Raw genomic sequence first — 24,555 nt, 5'->3', positions numbered from 1 at the left:
TGAATGCGCTGTGGGTGCTCGTTCTCAGGACAGGGTATCGGCTCTCATAGGGTTTACAGAACCTCATGGATGATACCGACTGTCTCGGCTTGTCTCCATCCACCTGGTGTGTTTTGCTGGATGTGGAGCTCCACAGTTACCCTTGTCAGTGTCTCTGTCTTCATCTCCTCGCATCTCCTGCAGGTTTTGCTTTTCTGGGGGTTGCTGTGGTATTTGATATGTACGTATCCGTAAGTGCTGTATCTTCACAGTCTGTTGCGATTTTTAGCATCACAAAGGATCGGTCTGTGCCCCATGGGCTTGGTGTCTCCCTTGTCCTCAGTCAGGCCTGTTTGCCCTGCTCTCCTGTTCCGTTGGTCTGGAGCCTCTGTTCCTCCTGGGCCCGTGGCCCCTCCTGTAGCTGCCCCTCTGTGTAGTGTGTGGCAGGGGCCTGTCTTCTGAGTCCCACTGGTGAGTGGTTTTCCATCACAGGCGAGTTAAGCCCATCATCTGTGTTGATACAGCTGACATGTGGGTTCAGACTCTGTCACAGATTCTTATGATTATGATCATTTTATTTTTTTACAGTTGCTGTGTGTTCTGGTGTGATGTGTAGTCTTTGCTCCTTAATTAAGATGATTGTGTTTAGGAAGGTGTGTGACTCTGCTCTAGTGGTCACTTTTGTATGTAAGTGTTTGGGTGTCTTTACCCCAGGTTTTCACGTGTGTTTCCTGTTGGGCTTCTTAGGTCATGTCTGCATTCTCCTTGGCCCCAGGCGGCCACACGGCCTCCCTAGTGGGTCTTGTGACCCCTTCCGTCTCACGCTTTGTCACGTCATTTCTACTTCGTCATGGCATACAGTGTCATCTCCTGGCCACTTCCTCGGTTTTGCTGTCGCACTTATTTCTCCCTTCTGCGGATCTCTGCCCTCTCTCACTGGGATGACCCTGACCTGTGTCTGAGCTCTCACGAAGCTCAGGTGCAGAATGCCCCGCCATACTGTGAGTTGAAACGGTTTTCCTGTGGCCTGGATGTGGAGGGCGGTCAGGCTGGATATAAAAATGTTGGTTCATGCTTGCTTTCAGTGATGTTTTTAATGCTTTTCGTTGCTTACTGTATATGGGCTTCCCTAGTGGCTCAGTTCAGAGAAGGCAATGGCACCCCACTCCAGTACTCTTGCCTGGAAAATCCATGGACGGAGGAGCCTGGTAGGCTGCAGTCCATGGGGTCACGAAGAGTCAGACATGACTGAGCGACCTCACTTTCACTTTTCACTCTCATGCATTGGAGGAGGAAATGGCAGCCCACTCCAGTGTTCTTGCCTGGAGAATCCCAGGGACGGGGGAGCCTGGTGGGCTGCCGTCTGTGGGGTCACACAGAGTCGGACACGACTGAAGCGACTTAGCAGCAGCGGCTCAGTTACTGAAGAGTCGGCCCACAGTGTAGGAGACCTGGGGTCAGTTCCTGGGTCGGGAAAATCCCCTGGAGAAGAAAATGGTAACCCACTCTAGTACTCTTGCCTGGCGAATTCCATGGATGGAAGAGCTGGGCAGGCTGTAGTCCATGGGGTTGGACACTGTGCGACCAGCTTTCACTTTGGCTTACTGTATGGGTTTAGGAAGGAGAAGAAAATGGCACCCCACTCCAGTACTCTTGCCTGGAAAATCCCATGGACCAAGGAGCCTGGTAGGCTACAGTCCATGGGGTCCCGAAGAGTCGGACACGACTGAGTGACTTCACTTTCACTTTTCCTTTCATGCATTGGAGAAGGAAATGGCAACCCACTCCAGGTTCTTGCCTGGAGAATCCCAGGGACTTGGGGAGCTTGGTGGGCTGCTGTCTATGGGGTCGCACAGAGTCGGACACGACTGAAGTGACTTAGCAGCAGCAGCATGGGTTTGGGAAAGCCTGATTCCAGGTTAATTTATCTTGGAAAAGTGACGGTTTTATGAGGCTTCGTCAAAGTTGGTTTTATGGGTTAATTTTCCCAGGTGCCCACTTGGCTTGTCCATGTAGGTTTGGTTTTTTGGTTTCCATTTCTTGAAAGTTTTCTCAGACTATGGTTTAGTATATTACTCCTGCCCTCACGTGTGCCTCCCTCTCTGGGGGCTCTGACGGCTCAGTGCGTGTCCTCCTTCCGTGTCTTCCTTTACCCTGTTTTCCTGGCCCTTTAATTTTTTTTTTCTTTGTCTCCTTTCTATTCTGTTTTTCTGCTCTTCTGAATTCTTAGGAATTTTTATTCGAGTTTTTTCTCCCCTGAGCACCTTACAGTTTATATTCGTGTATGAGATACTTTTGTCTTTTTTTCTCATTTCTTTCTTGAGTCAGTCAACTCTTGTTTCTTTCTGGCTTTTAATTCATCTTGCCCTTATATTTTGAGTTTTTGATTCAAGGTGATTTTCATACCCTCAAATGTGTAAGTACATTTTTTTGTTGAAAGTGTTGTCTTGTAGTGGCTTATTTTTCTAGATTGCATTTGGCCCTGATACGTGTGGGATTTCATTTTCTGACTTTTTTTGGTGGTTCTTGGTGGACTTGCTGATCTTCCTCTTGTTAATTTTGTGGCATGGATGTTGACAAGCTTTGTGGTCTGATGGCGCCCTCTCCTGACTGTTGGCAGAGCCCAGTGACTTAGCTGGTATCTGTCCTGATGAGGAGGGCTGAGGTCCTCTGGTGGCGCCCGCTGGACCCTGCATCCCCCCCACTCACTTCTTGATGTGCACTTAGGCACCCCCGGCCTGATCTGGTGGGAGGAGGACGCTCTTGCTGCTGTGTCTGCTGCTTGGAGTCATGGGGGCACAGCCCGCCTCCTCGGTCTTTGTGGAGCCCGGGCTGCGTCTTCATGTTGTGTGGATTGTGGATGCTGTGTTCCCTCCCTGTTCTGGACAGCCCTGGGGGAGATGATGGAAGATACGAGGGTGACCTTGGCTCTCCTCAGCCAAGTGCCAGGGGTCCCTGGTGCCCTCCAGCTGCCTGAGCTCAGGCGTGGACAAGCTTGGGAATTGCACTGGTGTGAAGAGGTCCAGAATGAGCCAGGGGTGTCTGTGCTCTTGGTACTTTGACCTATGTTACTCTCCACCTAGCACACGGGGCATCACTCAGGCACCCTCTCATGGGTGTGGACCTCTTGCTACTATTGTAGGGGCTGTGGGGGGAGTGGCAGTAAGGCCCCCCACGTGAGTTCCCCCAGACAGTCCCCGAGAGGCTGGTGCTCTCTGCCACCTTGGTGAGGGCCCATGGCAAGTTGCTGCAGCTGCAACCAGGTGCCATGGTCGGTTGTGCATGGCTCTGGGGGCCTGAGTGAAGTGACCGGTGAGCCAGGCAGGTTGGGGCTAAGGTGATTGTTTCCACATTGAGTGCTTGTTGCCTGTCAAAGTTGCTTGTGGCATTTTTGACAGTGTTAAGGTTGCCTTCAAAGGAGACAGTAGGGGATAACCTTTCATTGATCTCACGACAGTCTTGGAATGGGACAGGTTGAGTTCACACAGTGCTTTCAGGAGGGGAGCTGGGGTCCAAGGTTGCTGTGTTTCAACCCCAATGCCTGCAAATGCAAAACAGAGCAAACTCATCATCCTCTGTGCTTGAGCCTCTTGGTGAACGTGGACGCTGGCATCTGCCGTGCAGTTTTCTGTCATCTGAGGTCACTGCCGATAACCCAGGGCCGCTTCCTGCAGGCTGGGCACTGGGTTCCTGTGACCACCTTCTGTGGCCAGGACACCCAGAGCCAGTCGGTCACAGGCTGGCACTCACCCTATGATATCGGACGACATTTAGTGTCAGGTAGGAGGCCTCTGAGCACAGCCTTCTTGTTAAAGTCCATGAAAGAGGGACATGTGGCCACCTCGTGACCACTGGAGCCTGAGACATGATGAGTGTGGCCAGCATGGCCACAGCCCTGGAGTCCCGCTGAGGGCTGTGCTAACGCCTGCTTGTCCTGTTTGGAGCCACTTTTGACTTCTAAAAAAGATTTCATTAAAATATCATTTACCTTGATTTCTGAGTTTCAGCATCCTTTACATTCTGTGCCTGAAGTGAGCCCTCCTCACCCTTCTAGCTGGTTTTGGTGGTTGAACTGTTTTGAAAGTAAGAGCATTAGACATGGTCCAGAATTGTAGCAAGAGTCACAGAAGATGCCTGGCCCATGGTTTAGGTAGCGCTTTGTTCTCCGCTAGCCTCGAGGTCAGGTGGGGCCCCGCCCGCCCCTCCCAGCTGTCTCTGCAGACACTGGCCTCTGCAGGCTCCCCATGTTGAGGGTGCAGACCCCCAGGGCCCCGGGCGCAGGCCAGCTCTCGTTTTCCTGGTTCCTCTCAGCTGTGTGTTTTCATCACCGCCTTTTCAGGAGCGCTGTTTGTTTTGTACCCAAAATGCTCCTATAGGGCTGTTACGGAGACTCAGGGAAAACTGGCAAGAAAACCTAAAGTAGTTGTTTCAAACACGGACAAGTAGTCACCAGAGGACTTGTCTGGAGGAGGGACTGGTGATTAAGGTTCCGAAGGGGGGTGTAAGGAACTCCTAAAGTAACAGAAGATGCATGGGATGCCTCGCCTGCCACCTGCTGGCCGCTTGCTGCACTGCGGCCTCCTCCAGCATCACAGGACTCATGGCTCCCACTTTCTTAAACTTTGAGAAAACACTGTAAAAGTTCCATTGTAAGTTTTGCACTTGAAATACACATGAGCAACTTTAACCATCAGAATACAGACACTTCCTGTTCATTCTGAATGGAAAACGAAGACCTGTCCAGTTGGAAGTTGTGTGGTTTGTGTCCACAAGTGTCGGATGGAGACGGTGACAGACGTGCTGAAATCATGGATGCTGCTGCTGGGGGGGCGGCAACATGGCAGGAAGGCACCCAGAACCCCAGCTCTGCAAGCAGGCAGGCGCCAGAGCTCACACCTTCGGCCAGATCCCCCCACAGGCTGACCAAACTGGGTGCTGAGCAGTGCAGGCCGCTGTCAGCCCAAGGGAGTGGGGAGCGCCCTCCAGGCCGCAGATGACACGGTGACCGAAGAGTCCTGCAGCCCAGCTCGCCGACTGCCAGCCCGCCCAGCCCACGAGCCTGGACCTTGCGGCTTTGGGAACGTGCCTTTGTTGGCGAAGTGGGGGGTGACATGGCCACCGCAGGTGCAGTGCCAGCCCACCTGAGTCTTGGACACCAGCAATGCCAGCCACGAGCCCTGGAGCCATTCTGCGTCCCTTTGGGGCAGGAGCCGCCACGCTTTCCTTCTGTGCCCGGGGCCAGAGTCTGAGCTCTGTGGGGAGTTGCAGGGTTAGCGTCTTCAGTGTGTGCCTGAGCGCACCAGGCCTGGAGGTGGGCGCGGGGTCGTGCCTCCTGCTCTCACCCCTTCTGTTAGGGACTGGCTGAGCACCGCAGCTCCAGCAGTTGGCCTAAGCCTGTCCAGGCCCGGCTTCCTCCATAGCCGGGTTCCGTGGGACACCTGTAGGGAACCGTGCGCTGCCCCCAGGCCTGCGGTCCTGGGGTAGCACCTGGCCTTGCCCCTTCCTTCCAGCGCCGAGGGTCCTGCCCACCTCTGCGCTCCACTAACTCGGCTGTCTTCTCCTTTCTCGTCACCAGGGCTCGGGCCCAGGCTCGGCGGTCCCAGGCAGTTCCGGCGTCGGAACCCCCAGACAGTTCACGCGGCAAAGGATCACGCGGGTCAACCTCAGGGACCTCATATTTTGTTTAGAAAATGAACGTGAGACAAGCCATTCACTGTTGCTGTACAAAGCATTCCTTAAGTAGCACGGACGCGGCCTCTTAGCAGAGACGCCTGGGGACTTTTTATATATTTGCAGATTACGCCTTTTTGTAACGAGCAAATGGGATATTGTTTAAAAAACAGCCACCTCTTTACAATGGAACAGTTTTATATTCCTGTTTCTAAGTCAACTCTTCAGTATGGAGGAAAACATGTTTCTGTAACAGAGAACACAGAGGCCTGCGGGTACTCTTACAGGACAATTAAATCCTAACTCATCTTTGATTGAGTGGCCTTCTTGCCAAACAAGCCATATATAAAAACTGATGGAATCGTTTAGCAAATAACTAGCTGCCCTCTTGTCACCTCATAGCGGTTTCTCCATCGTTTGTGCATTTGGTTTATAGTTCAACCCAGCTTACTGCGTAGGTGTGTGTCTACAGCCAGTGACCTCATTTCACTTATTTTATTTTTGTATTAGTCAGTTGGCAAAGCAAACTGATTTTTTAGACTATTTATCTCCCTCCCTCCCCCGCCCCTCCGTTCAGGATCCTCAAGGAGCAGGCAGCCCACCGTCCGCCTGCGCCTTGGGGCTCATCCCTCTCTGCTTCATGGGGCCCCGGTGACGCGGCTCCTTCTGAATGTGTGGTCAGCATCTGTACAAATGCATTTTATTTGCTATTGTTTGTAAAGCTGTAAAGTTAAAAGAAATGAAAACCTTTTCAGCATAAATCTATTTTACTTGCACTGTGTTTTTTAGCTAAAAGTGAAAACTTAGATGAAATAAAATCAAAGTTGAGAAGAATCATCAAAAGACTGTTTCTCAGTGTGAATCAAGTGTTGAAAAATGGTTGGTGTATTTTGTCAGTAATTGTACATAATTTTTGGCACATAACATGAAGATGGCTATGTAACTATAATTATTTTGCTAAGAGACTGTATGCAAGCTGTGGGCCCACTTTACAGATGTCCAGAGCAAAAGCCCCTTCTTTGTACCTATTTTTTTATTACAAATATACTAATTGGTTCTTTATATTTTCAGAGGTTATTGTATTAAATTGTCTATTGATAGTACTTTTATGACTGTAAATACTTTGGCTTTCTCTGTGTGAATTCTCATGTTAGACTTTATTCGCGTGTGTGAACTGAATGCTGATCAGTATTTTTTATGGACACCTGAAAACTGTTACACCTTTTATTTTGTCTTTTAGGAAATCCCTGTCTTTCCATTTTTTCATGTAAATTTTGCACAGTTACTTGTTCATATGTAAATATTTTACTTTCAAAAATGAAGTTTTTAATTGCTATTGTTTTATATAGGATTGAAAGAAAATTAACTCCTTTATTAAAAACAAATTTATCTGTATCTGTTTTGCCTGTTTTTCCCAGTTTTCCAGTTGTAGATTCTGCTGCCAGAGATTTTAGCTCTGGCTCCGCTGAGGTGTGTCATTATGAGCCACTTGTTAGGAGTCAGTGTCTATAACCCAGCGAGTCCGGTAGAAATAGCCTCACCTCCGAGGACAGGACCTGCCTCCAGAGTCAGACCTGGTGTCGCGTGTGAGGGCCCAGGAGCTGAGCTCAGGCCTTGCTCCCTGCCGGGCCACTCTTCCTCGGACACGGATGGACTCGTGCAGCGTGGACGCTGGGCTGCTGTCCGTGCAGAGGCCTGGGGCACCCCTGGGAGAGGGAAGGTAAGGCGGGGGTAGGGACACGTGGGCGTCCTGGCCCCAGCCCTGACGCGGACCCACCTTTGTGGTGGTGGTGGGGGGGTGTGGTCGCTGGAGGCCCCGCCCTGTCGGGCGGTGAGTGACAGCTTGGCCTCACCGCGTAGTGGTTCCTGACGGGGCCTCCGCCTGGCTGCCAAGTTCACGATAGTCCGGGTCTAGATAGTCCGGGTCTCGCGAGAGCCGCCGCCGGCCTCCTTGGTGTGATGGCAGTTGGCGTCCATGTCTCGTGTTGATTTTGGCTGGTTTGCTGGGTCCCTCAAGATCCGTGGGTTTCTGTCAAGTTACAGCCTCAGTCTGACCCATGTTGTGTCGGTCTCCCCAGTGATGCAGCACTGCGGTTGGTGGTCTCCGTGCTGCAGGCTGAGGTCAAGACCCAGGTGCAGGCAGTGGTATGGAGGGCGCGCCCAGGCCTCCCCGGCTCCTGGCGGTTGTGCGCATGCCGCTGTTTCTTGGCTTGTGGAAGCGGCGCTCTTTGCCTGCCGGGCTGTTTTCTCTGTGTGAACACCTGTCTCCGTGATTAAATCTCTCCCTTTCATAAGATGCCAGTCGTTTGGGTGAGGGCCTGCCCTAGTCATCTCATTTGAGCTTTAATGGCCTCTTTGAGGACCCGGCCACGTTCTGAGGTCAAGTTCTGAGCTCCTGGGGCGTTGGGACCCCCAACGTGATCCTTTTTGGGCGGAGGAGGCAGTTCAGCCCATAACACCTGTGATGCTGGCGATGAAAGAGGGTAGATGTGAATTTTTAGAGCCTTTCCTGGTGGCTCAGACAGTAAAGAATCAGCCTGAAATGCAGGAGATCTGGGTTTGATCCCTGGGTTGGGAAGATCCCCTGGAGAAGGGAATGGCAACCCACTCCAGTATTCTTGCCTGGAGAATTCCATGGACAGGGGAACCTGGCCAGCTACAAGTCCATGGGGTTACAAAAAGTCGGACAGGACTGAGTGACTAACATTTAGCAAAGGAAACACCAGGGCATGCTTTCCAATCTTCCCTCTCTCTACCAGAATGCCAGAGGTGGTTGAGTACTTGAGGTCATACTTGGACTCTTCCCCCACGACTAATACTTTGTTCTCACTAAGTTCTTGGCTGGGAAATATTGAGAGCAGGAGGTGAAGGGTGCAATAGAGGATGAGATGGTTGGATGGCATCATCGACTCAATGGACATGAGGTTGAGCAAACTCTGGGAGATAGTGAAGGACAGGGAAGCCTGGCATGCTGTATGTAGTCAATGAATTGCAAAGAGTCTGATGTGAATGAGCAGCTGAACAATGATAAGTTCTTGGCCCTGAGATGAACTAGTTCAGCCAGTGAAGGGCGGCGGTACTTGCGTTTCCGCACGTGCAGCCTTGGTTCCAGCTTGCCTGTACGTCTGACAGGGTCTGGTCGTCCTGCCCAGGGCCTCGCCCAGGTGCAGACTGATGCTCCCTACCTAGGAATGACCCCCGAGAGAACTGTGGCCGGCAGCTCAGAGGCAAACATGTCTGTGTTTATGCCTCCTGTGAGCACTGGGTACTGCTCAGTGTCTCAGCAAAATCGTTAGCAGTTGTCTCGAGTCCGACTCACATTCCTGTGTGGGCTTGGGATAGACAGCTGTTGGGCTAGGCCAGGACCATGACCAGGATGTCTGTTCTGACCATGTGCATCGTCCAGGGAACTACAGTGGCCGCTGGGCAGAAAGGCAGAGGAGAGAAAGGCATGAGGTTTGGAGATGAAGAAGGTGAAGGCAGGACTTTAGGCAACACAATCACGGGCACAGAAATCCCAGAAGAATCTACAAACACATTGCAACTGAGCTGTGTATTTGGTAAGATATTGGAGTACAAGGTCAGTATCCAGAATAATGTAATTCCCATGCACCAGAAGCAGAAAGGTAGAAAGTACGAAAGAGAGCATTACCACCACCACCGAAAACATTGGGGTACCTCGGAATATATGCAGTTTAAGATCTTAACATTGAAATTAGATGAAAGAGGACCTAAAGGGAGAAATTCCCTGAGCCCTCGGAGGGGACCCAGTATTGTGAAGACAGTGGTTCTGTCCAGACTGAGTCAGTGCCATCCCAGTCACAACCCAGCCGTTCTCATAGAAACTGGAATCTGATTCCAGAAGCTGCAGAGGAGAAAAGAGCCAAGACAGTGTGGAACAAAATTGGAGAGTTTCCACCCCTGGATTTCACGACTTTATGCAGAGAGAAAATAACCAGGACAGGGCAGTATTGGTGTAAAGACAGATAGAGGATCCGTGACCGAAATAGAGTCCAGAAATGCGTCCATACGTTATGGTCACTAGGTTTTTGCTGGTGTGAACCGGATCCCTGATGGGGGATGTGCACCTTGACTCTACCCTCATACCACATGTGTGGCTTAGAGATGGACCATAGGCCTGAAAATGGGGCTAACCCTGCAGAGCTTCTGGGGGAGGATGTCACAGATCATTGTGACCTGGGAGTGGGCAGGGATTTCTAAGGGCACAGAAGGCACAAACTCTAGAGAAAAGATTGGAAAATTGGGACTTACAGATCCGCTCATCAAAAGGTGCTCTTGTGACAGAGAGAGGCCAAGCCAAGGACTTCCAGAAGACATTTGTGGTGTGTACTCCTGACAGAGGACTCGTGTCTAGAATACATTAATAGAAGAATTTCACAACTGAGCAGTCAAAAGACAGCTCAGTAAGAAATGTGCAAGACCCTTGGACAGGTGCTTCATACAAGACATGCCAGTGAGCCAATACATGAATGGAAAGGTGTTCACCATTACTGGTCATCTGAGAGGAGCAAGTGAAAACCACAGCAAGTTGTCACAGGTGCCCACATTGGCTCAAACTCTAAAGATCAATGGCATCGCATTGTGGGTGCCCTGGGCAGGTGGAACTTCACACGTGCTGTCGTTGTGTGACATGGCGGGAACACCTGAGGAACTGTGTCACTCTGTGTAAACATACTCCATCAAGGTGAACGCATACAAACCAGAGGCTATTTATTCAGTGAAATAACTGTGCTTCCGTGTGTGCTTAGTCATGTCCGAATCTTTGTGACCCACGGACTGTAGCCTGCCAGGCTCCTTGGTCCATGGATTGCTCCAGGCAAAAATACTGAAGTTGGTTGCCATTTCCTACTCCAGGGGATCTTCCCAACCCAGGGATTAAACCCATATCTCCTGCATCGGCAGGTGAATTCTTTACCACTGCACCCCCTGGGAAGCCCTCAATGCAGTACTACCCGGGAGTAAAAGGAACCAGCTACAATAAGTCCCCTACATACAAACCTTCAAGTTGTGAACTTTCAACGATGCTAATTGCGTTCCGTCAACGTCAGATGTGAGTGAAATTGCAACTTGCCCTCCGTCTCCTATTGTTGACGATCTTTTGGCTCCACCACCTCCCACCTCCTTTCCTTGTTCCAGTTAGTAACTCTCCCTGTTTGTTCACGCGATGCCAGCCTCTATATGCCAGCTGTAGTACTTTCAAGGTGCTGTCCTGTAAGATTAAAAGTTTTATTTTTTGTGTTTGTTTTTTATGTGTTCTTTGTGTGAAAGTGTTGTAAACCTATTACAGTGTAGTACTATATAGCCGATTGTATTATTTCTGAGCGGTTCGGTCTTCTGAGCAGATCTGGAGGTCTCCCATTGTAGAAGGGTACCCAGGCTAATTTGGACAAATTGGGTTTATGAACGTGCTCTTGGAATGGGACTCATTTGTAAGTAGGGTACTTACTATACTGACGAGGTCAGTAACCTGGGGCATTAGCTCAGGTGAATAGAGGCTGGTGCTGGGCCTGAGGTGAGGAGTTGTCAGCAGAGGGAAGGCCAGGGAGGCCCATGGTGTCTGGGAGTGACGCCCAGGGCAGGGGCATGGCACAGTTTATGTGGCTGCAGAGTCGCCAGTGCTACGTGAAGGTTCAGGCCAGCACACGGTTAATCATCAGGCCGGGGGCAAGGAGCGCCATAGAGTGGTGGGCAGCTGCCCTGCTCCCAGGGATGCCCTGCAGGTGGGATGCTGCTGAGGAGGGGATGATGGAGAGAGGATGGGTTGGGGGTCGAGCTGTGTATATAAGCTTGGGAACAGACTGTGTGGGAAGAGGGGCAGGAGCTGAAGGCGGGCCTTTTAAAGATGGGAGATGACCCAGAGGGACTGCTGGTGCTGGCGGCAGTACTCTCAAGCAGTGGTGGAGGGATGGCGCACGCTAAGGAAAAGTGAGAGGGTGTGAGCAGGGGGCAGCCGGGGGATGTAGGGATGGGGAGCAGAGGAGGTGGGAGAGGGGAAGGGGTGCAGGGGAGGCCTGTGGGCAGTCTACAGAAAGGAGCTCTATGTGTTTGGGGGCTGGTAGGAAGTCGGCTCTGGCTGCTACTTCTGGAGAGCATGGCTGAAACCGAGGCCAGTACAGAGGTAAAGAGTGGTGTTCTTGGAGCACCTAGATCCAGCCATGCCTGACGGCCTAGTAGTGAGCCTTTTTCGGAGGTGCTAGGGCAAGGTGGTGGCAAGAATTTCACTTGTCAATTCAGCCAGGCCTGCAGAAGCAGCCAGGCCCTGAAAACCAGCTCCCAGGAGGTTGGGGAAGGACTGAAGACCACCTCCTCACCCCCACCCCACCCCAATGTTACAGACCACACCCTGGAAGGAGCCTAAGTGTTCCTCACTCCCACCCTCATGGTCCCTGCCCTTCTCCCCTTCCCAGGGGAAACTCAGCGAGGAAGCCAGGTGCAGTCCGCAAGTCTGGCTGGGCCAAGGACCCCTCCCCCCCAGAGGAGGGGAGGGACTGCCCCTTGGGAGGGGGTCCTCTGCCGACTGTGGGTGAGAGCACGCAGGGTTTTCTGGAAGAGACGAGCCTGGGGAAGAAGGGAGTCATGCAGGGAAGGAGGTGGCGGGGGAGGCGCGACAGCACCAGACCCAGGCCCCTCGTTTGGGCACCTGCAGAAGGGGTGGGGTCCTCTGGCCTCGCCCCACCTCATCTGCCCTCACTGGGTTCCTGGCAAGGTTGGCCTAGGGAGTTGGGGCTTGCGTCCCCTCCTCTGGATGCAGCTTTTTCACCCACTGGGACTCAGTTTGTTCATCTCTAAAGTGAAGACAGTAGTAACACCCCCACGCCCAACCCCAGGGTGGCTGAGAGGGTTAACCAAGGCAGGTGTGAAGCCCACCTATTCAGAGTGTGGTTTCCATCTTCACTTCCCCGGGGAGGGGCAGAAACCTGGCTGGCGCCCTGGGTTTAGAGCCCAGAGGGCCCATTACTAAGCTGATTGCCTGAGGGGCAGCTGTGTGCCTGCCCCCGAGGTCTGTGGGAGTGGAGGACCTCTCCATTCCCCCAGAATGCTCCAGTGAAGCTACCAAAATGTTATGAAAAAGCATGGGCATGCAACTGTGTGTGAAAACACTGGTCAAGTCTGAGAAAGAAATGGGAAGTTTTTGTGCCAATCTGCAGATTATAATCTAGGAGGCAGCTTCTCAAAGGGCTCTGAGGATGTCTCAAGGAGATGAGGGGAGGGGCAGCATAAGTGATCTTTAAAAAAATTATTTGTTTTTGGTTGCACTGAGTTTTTGTTGATGCCCGTGGGCTGGTCTTTTCTTTAGGGTGGCTTCTCATCTCGGAGCATGGGCTTTAGTAGTTGCAGCTCAATGGATTTAGAGCACAGGCTCAGTATTTGTGGCCCACGGGCTTAGTTGCTTTGTGGCTTGTGCAGTCTTCCCAGACCAGGGATCGAACCTGTGCCCCCTGCATTGGCAGGCAGAGTCTTATCCCCTGTACTACCAGGGAAGTCCATGTATGTGACTTTGTTCGTGGGGTGCAGGCAGCCAAGCACACAGCTTGGTGGGAGGTAACTGTTGTCTTTGAGTAGGTCTCTGGTTAATGGTTTTAGTGCTTTTCTCAGTATGGGAAGAGGCAAGAAACTGGGTTCCTAAGATTCTTTCCTAAAAATACCTGACTACCTGAAGGCCAGTCCTGCCAGTTTCCCCAGGGCACAGAGTGCCTTGCCCTGGTCTTTGAAGTGAATTCCTGTTGGGCTGTGCTGCAAGTCAGCAACTGTGCTGCTGGTGACTTGATTCTTGTAGGACTGGGTGGCGGGCAAGGGCCTTTGTGTACAGTCCCCTCCCTTTTGGCCTGAATTGCTACACAGAGTTGGGAGGCATTTCATGACCAGGTTGTCCCCCTGTGCTCATTCTCTGGTCAGGTGAGGATTTTGTTGCTGGGCACTCGATGTGCTGTTACTGGACCAGGCCCTGTTAACAGTAGTCAAGCCTTTGGGCCACCCAAAGGTCCTTCCCACGGGCCTCCTGGGTTCCCATTTGAGAAGTCCTAGGGCCCGAGCTGAGCAGGCAGAAAGCAGACACATACCCTGAGATATGTCCTCAGGCCCTGAAATGGCCTGGCCCATCTCTGTTCACCACTTGTAGTTGACCAGCCGCCCGGGGTAACCAGGGACCCCCTTCCTGCTAACCAAATGAGGCAGGGCAGGGGCTGGCACCCACCATCCTGCAAAGAGCATGTGAAAGACTTGCTGGATTGCTCCAGGCATAGTCACTGGCTCTTCACGTCCAGCATCCTCTCCCAACTTCCTCCATACCTGTAGCCTGGTCCCCAACCCAGAGAGAAGTCCTGTAACTTCCCAAGAGAGGCTGAGAATCCAGGTTTTCTTTCTTTCTGCAGAGTTGAAGGGGTGGGGTGCAGGTGACTGGCCCTGCCTGGCCGCAGGCCCAGCTGATCGGAGCCCAACTATGCCTTCTCCTCAGCTGCTCTTGACTGCCAGCCTCTAAGTTTCCATGGCAACTGTTCCAGAAATTTAAAAGGAAGGGAAAGTCTAGGCTGCCAGCACAGACCCAGTCCTGGCTCCAGGTGCAGAGTGCTCACCTCCCACCCCCTGCTTGGCCACTGGGGCCAGCATGCTTCTGGAAGTTTCTTGCCCCCTCCCTAAGTCACCCCCAGAGTCTTCTACAGCGTTTGGTGGTGGGTGGAGGCCAGGGTGCAGTGCCCACCAGCTGCCTGGTTGGTTGGTGAAGGGAGATGGTGCCTGTCTGGTGAACAAACACATGCGCACACCCTGTGCACACTGTGCTTGCTTGCTGACCATAGCACTCATCCCTGGGGGCCTGCCCTGCAGTGTGAGTCCCCTGGGTGCCTGCCTGCCCCTGGGCACTCTGACGTGCTCATGGGCACTTGGACTTTATCTCCTCTCAGTTCATCTTCATCTTCCCAGCCACCCACTGGGCAGGTGGTGTTGGCCCAGAGACCTTTAGGGAACTTATCCAAGGTCAGAAGCTCCAGGAGGAGCCAAACTGGACTCTGGCCAGGCTCTGGCTACGCACTCACTGCTGCCCCAGGGAGGCGGGGGGGCCTGGTTAGCAAGTCTTGTCAGCTGGGGTGCCAGCTCCTTTGGGTCAGGCCACACTTGCTGCTTGGAGCACAGTGGGGACAGCCAGGGTGATCACTGCCCTGCCAAGATGTAGAGACAGATTGGGGGAAAACTCGAGGTAAAACCCATGAACATTCAGTAGTGAAGTTGTTGAAGGAATCCCATAAGGAGGCAGATGGTGAGAACTGAAGGACCATCTTGTGTGGGGAGCTCTGCACACAGAGGAATCTGAGGGTTGAGGACCACGAGAGCCTCCCAAGCGTGCAAGGCGGCGGGCTGATCACATGGAGCCCCAGCTGCTGGGCCCCTCCCCACTGCCTGGCCCAGAAGGGGAGGGCCAGGAGAAGTGGTGTCCCTGTGGCAGGAGCTCAGCAGGGCCAGACCTCTTCTCTCCTTTCTGTCGCAGTTCTTGCCTTTGAGGTAAGTTCCCAAGCAGGTGATTTATTCCCAAACAGGCAGAAGTTCCCATTGGCGCTTCCTGAGGCCACACGGGCAGGGCCAGACAGCTAAAAGTCAGCACCGTGGACAGCGCCCTTCAGCCACATGTGAGTCAGGATAGCTCTGTGTGTGTGTGTGGTAGGGCGGGGTGGGGACAGGGTTGGTGGACATTGTTTGGGTGGGAGCGGTGATAGAGCACGTGGGTTGGGAGGGAGGGCGGAGGGAGTGGACATGACAGGCTGTGGGCAAGTGACCCTGACACCTGGCCATCCCCTGGCCCTTTAGTGAGTATCCAGGGCCTCCTGCTGCTTCAGGGTCAACCTTGAGGACCCTTATTTGGTGAGGCCTGATGCTGTCCAGGTGAGTCAGTGTTTAGGAGGCCCCCAGGCTTTAGAGTGTCCCCCACTCCAATCCAACCCCTGACGGCCTGGGTCAGGATGAGCTTACTGCCATTCAGGCTTCCGGGGAGCTGCCGGCCAGGGTAGAAGGTGCAGGGAGTGCAGGGTGGTCATCAGGCCCTCTCATTCCAGGGTGGGCCCCCCTGGGAACCTCTGGGCCTCAGCCTCACCTCCGAAGGGGGCTGACTGAACTACTTACCCCACCTTTGTTCAGGGGCCCTTCCGTCTCTGATGAGGCTGCTTCAAGCTGCAGCATGGAGGGTCGAGAGAGAACTCTGCTTGTGCCCATGCACTACGCCTCTTCCCCAGACTGAGGTGCTTCAGGGCTGTGCTTGAGAGGCCTGCCCTGGGCGCCATGGGGGTAGGTCCAGTGAGCTGGCAGCTCCCCTGCCCTTGTGGACGGGCCTGCTGGGGCAGATCTGTGGCAACTGAGCCCTCCTCCACCTCCCTCACCTGGCTCTGGGCTGTTGGGATGGTGGGCAGCTCCCGGGGGCATATCCCTGAGCAGATGCGGGAGGACTGTGTGTTGGGGGAGAGGGCACTTAGGGGTTGAGAGAGGATGGGAGAGCAGGAAGGGATAGCCAGGAGAGCCTAGGAGAGCTGAGAGTGCTCTGGGCTCTTGTGAGATAGCACCCAGCTTGTGTTTATCAGTTAAAATTGGGTTCAGGGTGAAAGTTTATTTTTTTTCTTAAATGAAAATTTTACCGAACTCAGGTCCAGCTGCTCACTGCTTAAAAATCAATACTGGAGTGGCACATATTGGCAGGAATGGAAATGGTGCTTTTAATCAGAAAACCAGCAATCTGGGGAGGAGGGACTCTGTCCCCCAAAACGGAGTCCCGAGATTCTGCTTGGTCATGAGGGGTTTTAAGGGGGAAAGAGGAAGTGAGGTCAGTTAATCATGGAGACGGGGGCCGGACCCCACTGTCTGCAGGCTTTTTGGCTTTTTGTGATCTTTCCTTCGTTGCTGTCTTGTTCATGCACTTTGTTCATGAGATTACTGAAGGGGGAAGCTGGGATAGAGTCCCGGTTATCTATTAATTGCTTAGTCTTCCTTTCTATGTCTTTGATCCATGGAGAGACCCAACAGGTTAGGCCAGGGATTGTGTGATCAAAGATTTGAAAGGTGTGCTTGGGCCAGAGATGAGCAGAGCATGGGGGCGCCTGGTTTGAGGTTAGTGACAATATAAATTTCTAAAGTGACAAGGGCCTCCTGCAAAGAGCTCTTTCTTGCAAAGAGCTGCTTACAAATCCCCACTTGTCTGAAAATTATTCCATTTCTGTGGGATCAGGGGTGAAGTCCATCTTGTGTAACTTCTGTATGTTGACATAGTGAAAGTGAAAGTTGCTCAGTCCTGTCCAACTCTTTGCGACCCCATGGACTATACAGTCCATGGGATTCTCCAGGCCAGAATATTGGAGTGGGTAGCCTTTCCCTTCTCCAGGGGATCTTTTCAACCCAGGTCTCCTGCATTGCCAGCGGATTCTTTACCAGTTGAGCCACAAGGGAAGCCCAAGAATACTTGAGTGGGTATCCTATCCCTTCTCCAGCGGATCTTCCCGACCCAGGAATTGAACCAGGGTCTCCTGCACTGCAGGCGGATTCTTTACCAACTGAGCTATCAGGGAAGCCCTGCATGTTGACAGAGGGCGCCATATTCTCAGAGTGGAAGCTGTTGACATGGGTGTGTAGCATCTCTTTGCTGACAATTTTAATCGTGCGTCAACATTGAGTCTGTGACTATGTAGTATTCATTAGCTGCTGGAGCCACTCTTTTGTGACTCTGGGAGGTCTGGGAGACTCAGCTTTTCCACAGAGAGAGGCAGGGGGTGTGGAGGGGCCTTTGTGTGTGTGGGGTGGGAGAAGGAGGGGCACAGGATTCTGCTGGGTTCCAAAAGCAGCTCCCGGGGGTGCAGTTGCCCACCAGTCTGTCCATCCATAGGGCCCGCCAGCATCAACCTGGGGGTTCTCAGTCCTGAGTCTCCGCTCTGTCCCTTATCACTGCCTCCTGGGACATGTGACTGCTTCCTCTCATGGTGTCCACTTTACACTGTCCCCTGATCACCCCCCGTCCATCCCACTTGACCTCTCCCTGAGCTCCAGACCGTCTTGCTGCCGTCCCAGGGCATCTAGCCCTGTGGCCAGAGCTGAGTGCGGGTCCTCCCCACGCCTGGGCCGAGCTGGAACAGGGCCTCCATGAGGGTCAGTCCACCACCTCCCCCCCACATCCTGCCCTCACCCACACAGCCGTCTCCTCGTCTCTTGGCCCTCTTCTCTGTCACTCTCCAAGCCTTGGCTCCTCCTCTGCGCAGGCTCCTCTCTCATCAAGGAAGCTTTCTTTGGGCATCGGATTTGTGGTGGGGGGCTGCCATGTGGCTGGGGCATATGGAGGGCCAACTTGTATCACTGCCTCCCGTGGCCTGCTGTGTGCATCCCCCAGCACGTTGGTCCCAGAGTCTGCCCCTTCCCCAACTGCTAGCTGAACCTGGCCTCCTTGGTGGAGCAGCTGAGGCCCCAGGGGCTTTGCCAGTGCTCACCTGTGAACTGACTGCTCTGCCTGCCCTCCTGGGCCTGTGTCCACATGTAGGCGAGGAGAGTGACCTCTCTCTGGCAAAATGACCCAAGGATAGGCCGTGGGGTCAGAGAAGGGGCTGCCTGGCTTCCGAGAGACCCCAGGCTGGCCTTTGTGGTTGTTTGAGCCAGGCCTCTGCTTTGGGGACAGCCAGGCCTCTGCCTCCAACCCCATGGGTTGGGATTTCCCAGGCAAGAATACTGGAGTGGGTTGCCATTTCCTCCTCCAAGGTATTTTCCCCACCCAGGGATCAAACCCATGTCTAACCCTCATCTCCTGCTCAGGTCTCTTGCATTGCAGACAGATTCTTTACCTGCTGAGTAAAGAATCTACTGAGCCACTTGGGGAGCTGGGAGGAGTGACCTTAAGCAGAATGACCGCTCCCCAGCCCTGCCCCCGGCCCTTACCCCAGGGGTCTGATTACAAGGAGTTTGTGCCCCACCCCTCTTTGACTGCCTATCCCAGGCCCACAGCAGTTGTCTAATTGTGAATGTCATTAGAGGCAAGTGTTAATCGTGCCTGTGATTGTCAGCTGCACCTGTGATTAGCTGTGATTTGAGCCCCAGAAAGGCCTGGTGGGGGTGGTTGGGGCTCCCTCTGTGGGTTCTGACTGTATCACTTAGTTCTGGCTGAGCTGGGCACCCCTCAGCCTTTCCGAGCTGCTTCCCTGAGGCTGGCAGAGCCCCGCGAGTCCAGCAGTGTCCCTGAGGGCCCCCCGTGTGGCTCTCTGACCAGCAAACTGTGAGCCAGTGCAGCTCGGCTCAGGCCAGCAGTCGAGTGCAGGCTGCGCTGTGAGAGCATCTGAGGACTCGACCCACTTGCCTTGGGGTCTCTGGCCAGCATGGGGCTGGGGGTGTATTTTGGGCCGGAATGAAGAGCCCCTGTGGTGGGGAGAAGGTGGGGGGCGCACAGAGAATCAGAGGGGCAGGAGAATCCTAAACCTGACCCAGGCCTTTCCTGCTGTTATGAAGGTATGGCTGCCAAGGCAGGAGGTGGGACGCACCTTGTTTAGCAGTTTGTTAGCTTGGTCTATACCTTCTAGGAACGTTACCATATTTAGATGTGTGGCACTTGGGTCTTGTTTGTCCACACCCCTAGGCCTGACCCATGGGAGGAGCCTGGTTTTGTTGAGGGTTGTGCTCGGAGCCCAGAATGGAGCCCGAGACACAGTGGGTGCTGAGATGTTTGCTGAGCGAGCAAGTCCCACTCCTGACACCAAAGCCCCTGTGTTCATCCATCTGTCGTTCATAGGGACACTCGAAGAAAAACAAACCAAGGTGAGCCGACTGTGTAAAAGGGGGGCTTTATTTACTCCCCTGCAGCAGCGTCCGCTCCCGCACACGACGACCCTGCGGAGCCACTGCTCAGTGTGGAACCAAGACCGCCTGGCACTAAAAACACATTGAAAACATCAACGCTCTTCCCTTTTTTTCCTTTTTTTTTTTTTTTGGTACAAAATGATACAAACAACAATACAAAATAGTTGTGCTGTTGACAATTACAAAAAAAGTTGGAACATTTGTCTTAACTGCGCGATGCTCAGTTGCAGTGAGAATACATCATACTCCAGTATCTTTCCCCAGAACAACCACAGTCATGCGGGCTGCTACACATGTTGTCCATTGTCAAAAAGAAACATGCAAAAAAAAAAAGATCAGAATGGGAAAAGGAGAGAGAAAGGAAAAGCGAGACGCGTTCCAATTATACACAGAGGTGGTCCCCCCACGGATCCCGGCGTTGCGGGGCCTGTCGTATATATACACCACGTGGCCGGGGGCTGTCTCACAGGGCGCTCTTCGTGGGGAAGACTGTGTTTGCTTTTTTGGTGTTCCTTTCAGCTGTGACAAAACCCAAGACTCCCCTCCCTGACATTTCCCCTCAGAGAGAACAGAGTTGTCTTGAAGGCCCGGGTGGGTCAGTGGTGCTCACAGTAGGGAAGCCTGGTGGCTGGCTGGTACCCTGACACTCTGGCGGTAGAAGGCCTGGCGCCTGGGTGTTCTGAGAACACGAGAAGGGGAAGGCCAGCTGGGCCATGGGGAAGGGCTGCCAAGGCCTGATAGGCTTGGGGCTCCGGGCTGGGGATGCCTGCTGCCCTAGACTGGAGTGTCCTTGTAGGTGGGTCCTGGTCACAAGAACAAAAATCTCTGCAGGCACAGGACTTGCCTGAGCACCTTGCCCGCACCGAGTCCAGGCCTCCTCTGGCCGCACCCCCTGGTCTGGACCTGTCACATCTACAAGCTATGTGAGAAACGTTTGACACTGACTGTGTAGCTAATGCTAACCATTGGTTGGGACAGAGTTCCCAGATGTTTCTGGGAGAGGGTAGGGGTCTCCAGAGGCTGTCTGGGGTGGCAGTGAGGAGGGGCTGCTCTCTGGCTGCCTGGGAGCAGGGATGGGGCCTGTGTAACATAGACAGATTGTGGGGTGGGGGCCTGGCAGTGATGAGAGGAGCGGGAGAGGAGCTGCCGGGAGGCTGGGGGGCTGGTGTTCAGGACAACGAGCTGTGGGCTGGGCCTGGCACCCCATCCCTGGGGTGAGCCCAGGACCCTGGGGACCCAAAGAGACTTCAGGAGTCCAGTGGGGAGAGTCCACAGCTGTCTGGGTCCCCCACCCCATATTCATACTTACAACTTTGACTGCAAAAACATATGCGAGATTCCAGCTCATATCTCACCAACCCTGAGGACACTGGCAGTCCTCAAATGGCCACGCCTCCAGGTGCTGGGACAGTCCTCATTGGCTGTCTGAACCCGAGCGATTTGCATAGCAGGAAGGGGGTATCCCCCACCTTGGCAGGCTACCCACCTAGGTCTATGAGATGGGCTATCTGCCTGGGGGCATCAGCACATGACCCAAGCGGTCGCTGCCTCTGTCTACCTGTCCCTTCGTCCCTCCTTGGGCCATTGTGGACGGGGTCAGGATGGACCTGCCTCCCTCAGGCCACAAGCTAAGTCGCCTCCCCAGCTCACCTCAGCCCTGGGAGAGTGGATGGAGTCAGCGAGGAGTTTGGGGAAGACCCTGACGTCCAGCGGGGACACACCCACGCGGATCACACACACACACACACACACACACGTGTACACTCAAGTTCATCTTCGAGGCTGAAGCTGTTTAGAAAAGAGGATGACCATGGCATTGGGGGCAGGCCATGGGTGGGGGTGTGGATTAAAGACCCGCTCCATGGAGAACATGGGGAGTATGTGCACCCCTGTCCCAGGTCCTCTGGAGGCCTGACCCCAGGAGCAGACCCAGGGTGGGGCTCCAGGGCAGGCCTGACGCCAAGTCCTGCTGGGGAGCCGAGAGCAGGTGAGGATTCCCCTGGAGGGGCCTCTCCAGCCAGCCCAGATGCCTTCACACCAGACAGGCTATCCCTGGGTGACCCCTGGGGGAGAAGCTGCCCCAGGGCATTTTCTCACCCGTTTCCCTCTAGCTGCCCACCCCCCACAACCCCAGCAAACACAGCAGGGGCTCCGGTGGGTCCTTGGGACGCGGTGCCTCTTGCTGTCCTGTGGAACTGAGCCTGGAGTCTGGCTTGAGAGTCACACTGCCCGTCAAGAGGGCACGTCCAGGTGTGAGAGCTTGAGCAGCTAACTGGCCCAGCAGCTGCTGGGGGCTGATACCCGTCCAAAGGAAAGGAGACTGTTCCCGGCGGGCGTGGCCCAGACATGTGTGGGATGGACTGCACGGACGATGAGACTGTCCCGTCATTGGAGCAGACTTCTGCCATCCTCGTCAGCTCCCGGGCTCCAGAGACTGGTCCAGAGGGGCAGGGCTGGGGCAGACCCCAGAGTCTCCCGCTGGCTGTGCTGGTTTCTGGACCCCAAGTGAGCGTCAGCTCTCCCTGTGGTCGGTGCAGCCCTGCCAGTGGCCAGAGACATCCAGAGCCTTCGGGGGCTGGACTGGTGAGTGTTTGGGGGCCTTTGACTTGGGGTCTCTTTGAAGTCTTATTGAAAGGGTGGAGGGCTCATGCCAGGGGTTGGTGGGATGCTGGCTGGTTTTGGTTGTGGGTTCTTGGGACACCGTACTCTCTTGGACCAAAGATAGTGGGGACCTGGGTGTCTTTCAGGGTCACAGTTGGCCCTGGGGGAGGCCTAATGATTGACTGGGGGGCCCTGGGCAGCCATGGGGGACATCAGGGATGGCCCCAGCTGTTTCCAGCTTCTGGGAGTCAGGGCAAAAGTCAGAGTGCACAGTGGGTCTTGGGTCCATGGGCTTGGCCCATACCCAGGGGACTCGCTGCTGCAGAAGCTGAAGGTAGGTCTTTGAGCTGACCTGGGGACCCCATGGGGTAGGAGACCCTGACTGTGGACAGCAAAGCATGAGGACTCAGAGGGGCTGATGGGGTTTGGACCCGTTGTTCTTTGTCAATTGTCAAGCGAGTCACCCATTTGTTTTCTTGATAAAAGATCAAAAAAAAGAAAAAAGGACACATTCTTTCCAATTCCTTAATTGGTGCCTTCAGAGCTGGGACTAGCCAGGGCTGGGGGTGCTCAGGACCGGGTGGGGGGTCTGTCTGCTTGCTTTTAGTCGCTCCTGAGTTTGAGGGAATCTGATACATGTACCAAAAGGCACTTTCATTTTTTTTTTTTAAAACAGTGCTTCTGTCCTAAGAAATTCAAGTTAAGACAGAGTGCCTCTTGCTCTCCTCAGTGCTGAGTCAGCCGCGGGTCAAGTGTTCATGCCAGACAGCTGGGCCGGGGGCAGGGCGGGGACCCCCACCACAAAGTGACATGGCCTTGGGGGTCGGGAAGGCCCGTTGCCTCCTCCAGTCCTGCTCCTCCCGTCCGTCCGTCCGTCCATCCATCCTTGCGGTCCGGCAGGGAGGCCCGTTAATCCTCCTCACCGCCTCCGTACATGTCCGCCAGCTTCTTGAATCTGGGCCCCCAGTCATTCAGGTAGTCATAGTCCTGGTCTCCGGAGCTGGAGGAGTCCAGGGAGCTGACGGAGCCCGCTGTGGAGCCGCTGCCCTCATAGTCAAACACCAGCAGTGAGTCGTACGGGGGTGCCGTGGGGTCATTGTCGGCTGCGCGCAGTCCCTGGGGCCACAGAAACGGGGTTAGAGTGCGGGCGGGGGGCTGGAGATGTGGGGTGGGGCCCTGCATGCAGTCTCCCGCATGTCCGTGAAAGGTGTCTCAGAGCTCAGAGTAGAGCAAAGTTTACAGACTGGCCTAGCAGGGGAGGCGGGGTGTGGGGAGGCAGCCACACACTGGCTTCGCCGTCCCCCTCTTTCCCACAAAGGAAGATGCGGCAGAGGTGGGGTGCACCCTTGACGCCTGTGGACTTGTCAGGTGGGCACCTTGGGGTCAGTATCAAGACTGGGGGTGATGAGCAAAGGCAGGGACCCTGTTGGCTGGAACTTCAGATCCCAGATGTCAGGAGGGGGACTCAAGTGTGTGGTCAGGTGGCCGCTCTGGATGAATGCCCACCTCCTAGGCCATTCCCAGTGGGGATGCTGAGGGGAGGGGCTTGACCTGCTCCCCCACCATACCCCCAGGCAGGGCTCAGTGAACCCAGGTCTGAATCTGCCTCCTCATGCCAATCCCCCTCACCAAAAAGTGAGCTTTTCTGGTCCGTGTGAGCACGTTGTGCCCACCCTGTCCCCCCACTGGACCACCCACCTCGTTGATGAAGTCGCCGATGTCTCCCGGGTGGGGCACCACGGGCCTGACTGGGTACTGGGGTTCGGCGCCCACGGGCCTCTCGTCCACCCGCCGCACCCCAGGGGCCTTGCTCAGCACATGCTCCATGGCCTCTGGCTGCTGTAGCTGGCTGAGGTCGTAGTCCTGGGGGGGTGGTGGAGTCAGCGAGGGGGCCCAGGTAGGGGTGGGGGACAGCAGGCAGAGACACCAGGGAGGTCCATGGGGTGATGGGGTGCATCCTTGTCCGGTTCTATCACCTGGTCTGTCCTTCCTGAAAGGCTTGCCTTGCCTCTGTCCATCAGATCCTGTCTGTCCTCAAGGCACACGTGGGGCTTGTGCCCCCAGCCCTCCCCAACCCGGGTCCACCCCTCACCTGCTCTGTACCACGTCCCTGACCTGGGACCGGAGTTACCCCACTTCACAAGGATCCCTGAGCTTTCATGGGGTAAAGTGAAAGTTGCTCAGTCTGACTCTTTGTGATCCCCGTGGACTATACTGTCCATGGAATTCTCCAGGACAGAATACTGCAGTGGGTAGCCTTTTCCTTCTCCAGGGAATCTTCCCAACCCAGGGATTGAACCGAGGTCTCCCACATTGCAGGTGGATTCTTGACCAGCTGAACCTGGTAAGACTCACCCCAAATCCCCATTGAGGCCCACCCAGCAGCTCCCAGGTCCCCCTCAATGAGCCCCGGCATGCTGAGGGAGGTGCGGGTGGGGGCACAGGGCTGAGGAGAGGAGGTCCCAGGGCCCCCATGGGTGT

General features: G+C 54.4%; 2 protein-coding genes across 7 annotated transcripts in view; one reads left to right on the top strand and one right to left on the bottom strand.

Annotated features, from left to right (window-relative positions):
• Positions 1-7,044, top strand: part of TAF4 (TATA-box binding protein associated factor 4) — a 64,947-nt gene extending 57,903 nt beyond the window's left edge. Inside the window, exon 15 of the mRNA XM_006072304.4 lies at positions 5,555-7,044. Coding sequence (XP_006072366.4) covers positions 5,555-5,722 — 168 coding nt within the window. The 3' untranslated portion in view covers positions 5,723-7,044. The remainder of the gene's footprint in view (positions 1-5,554) is intronic.
• A 13,512-nt stretch (positions 7,045-20,556) lies between these two features.
• CDH4 (cadherin 4) overlaps positions 20,557-24,555 on the bottom strand; it is a 480,504-nt gene continuing 476,505 nt past the window's right edge. For all 6 annotated transcript variants that reach the window (XM_025263793.3, XM_044927835.2, XM_044927838.2 and 3 more), the window contains exons 15-16: positions 23,773-23,937; positions 20,557-23,190 (exon numbers count right to left, since the gene is read on the bottom strand). In XM_025263793.3, the coding sequence (XP_025119578.1) occupies positions 22,984-23,190; positions 23,773-23,937 (372 nt within the window). In that variant the 3' untranslated portion in view covers positions 20,557-22,983. The remainder of the gene's footprint in view (positions 23,191-23,772; positions 23,938-24,555) is intronic.

The sequence above is a fragment of the Bubalus bubalis genome, chromosome 14, assembly GCF_019923935.1.
Source record: "Bubalus bubalis isolate 160015118507 breed Murrah chromosome 14, NDDB_SH_1, whole genome shotgun sequence".
Classification (NCBI taxonomy): domain Eukaryota; kingdom Metazoa; phylum Chordata; class Mammalia; order Artiodactyla; family Bovidae; genus Bubalus; species Bubalus bubalis.
Note: the sequence above shows the minus strand (reverse complement) of the source record. Positions and strands in the feature narration are given on the sequence as shown.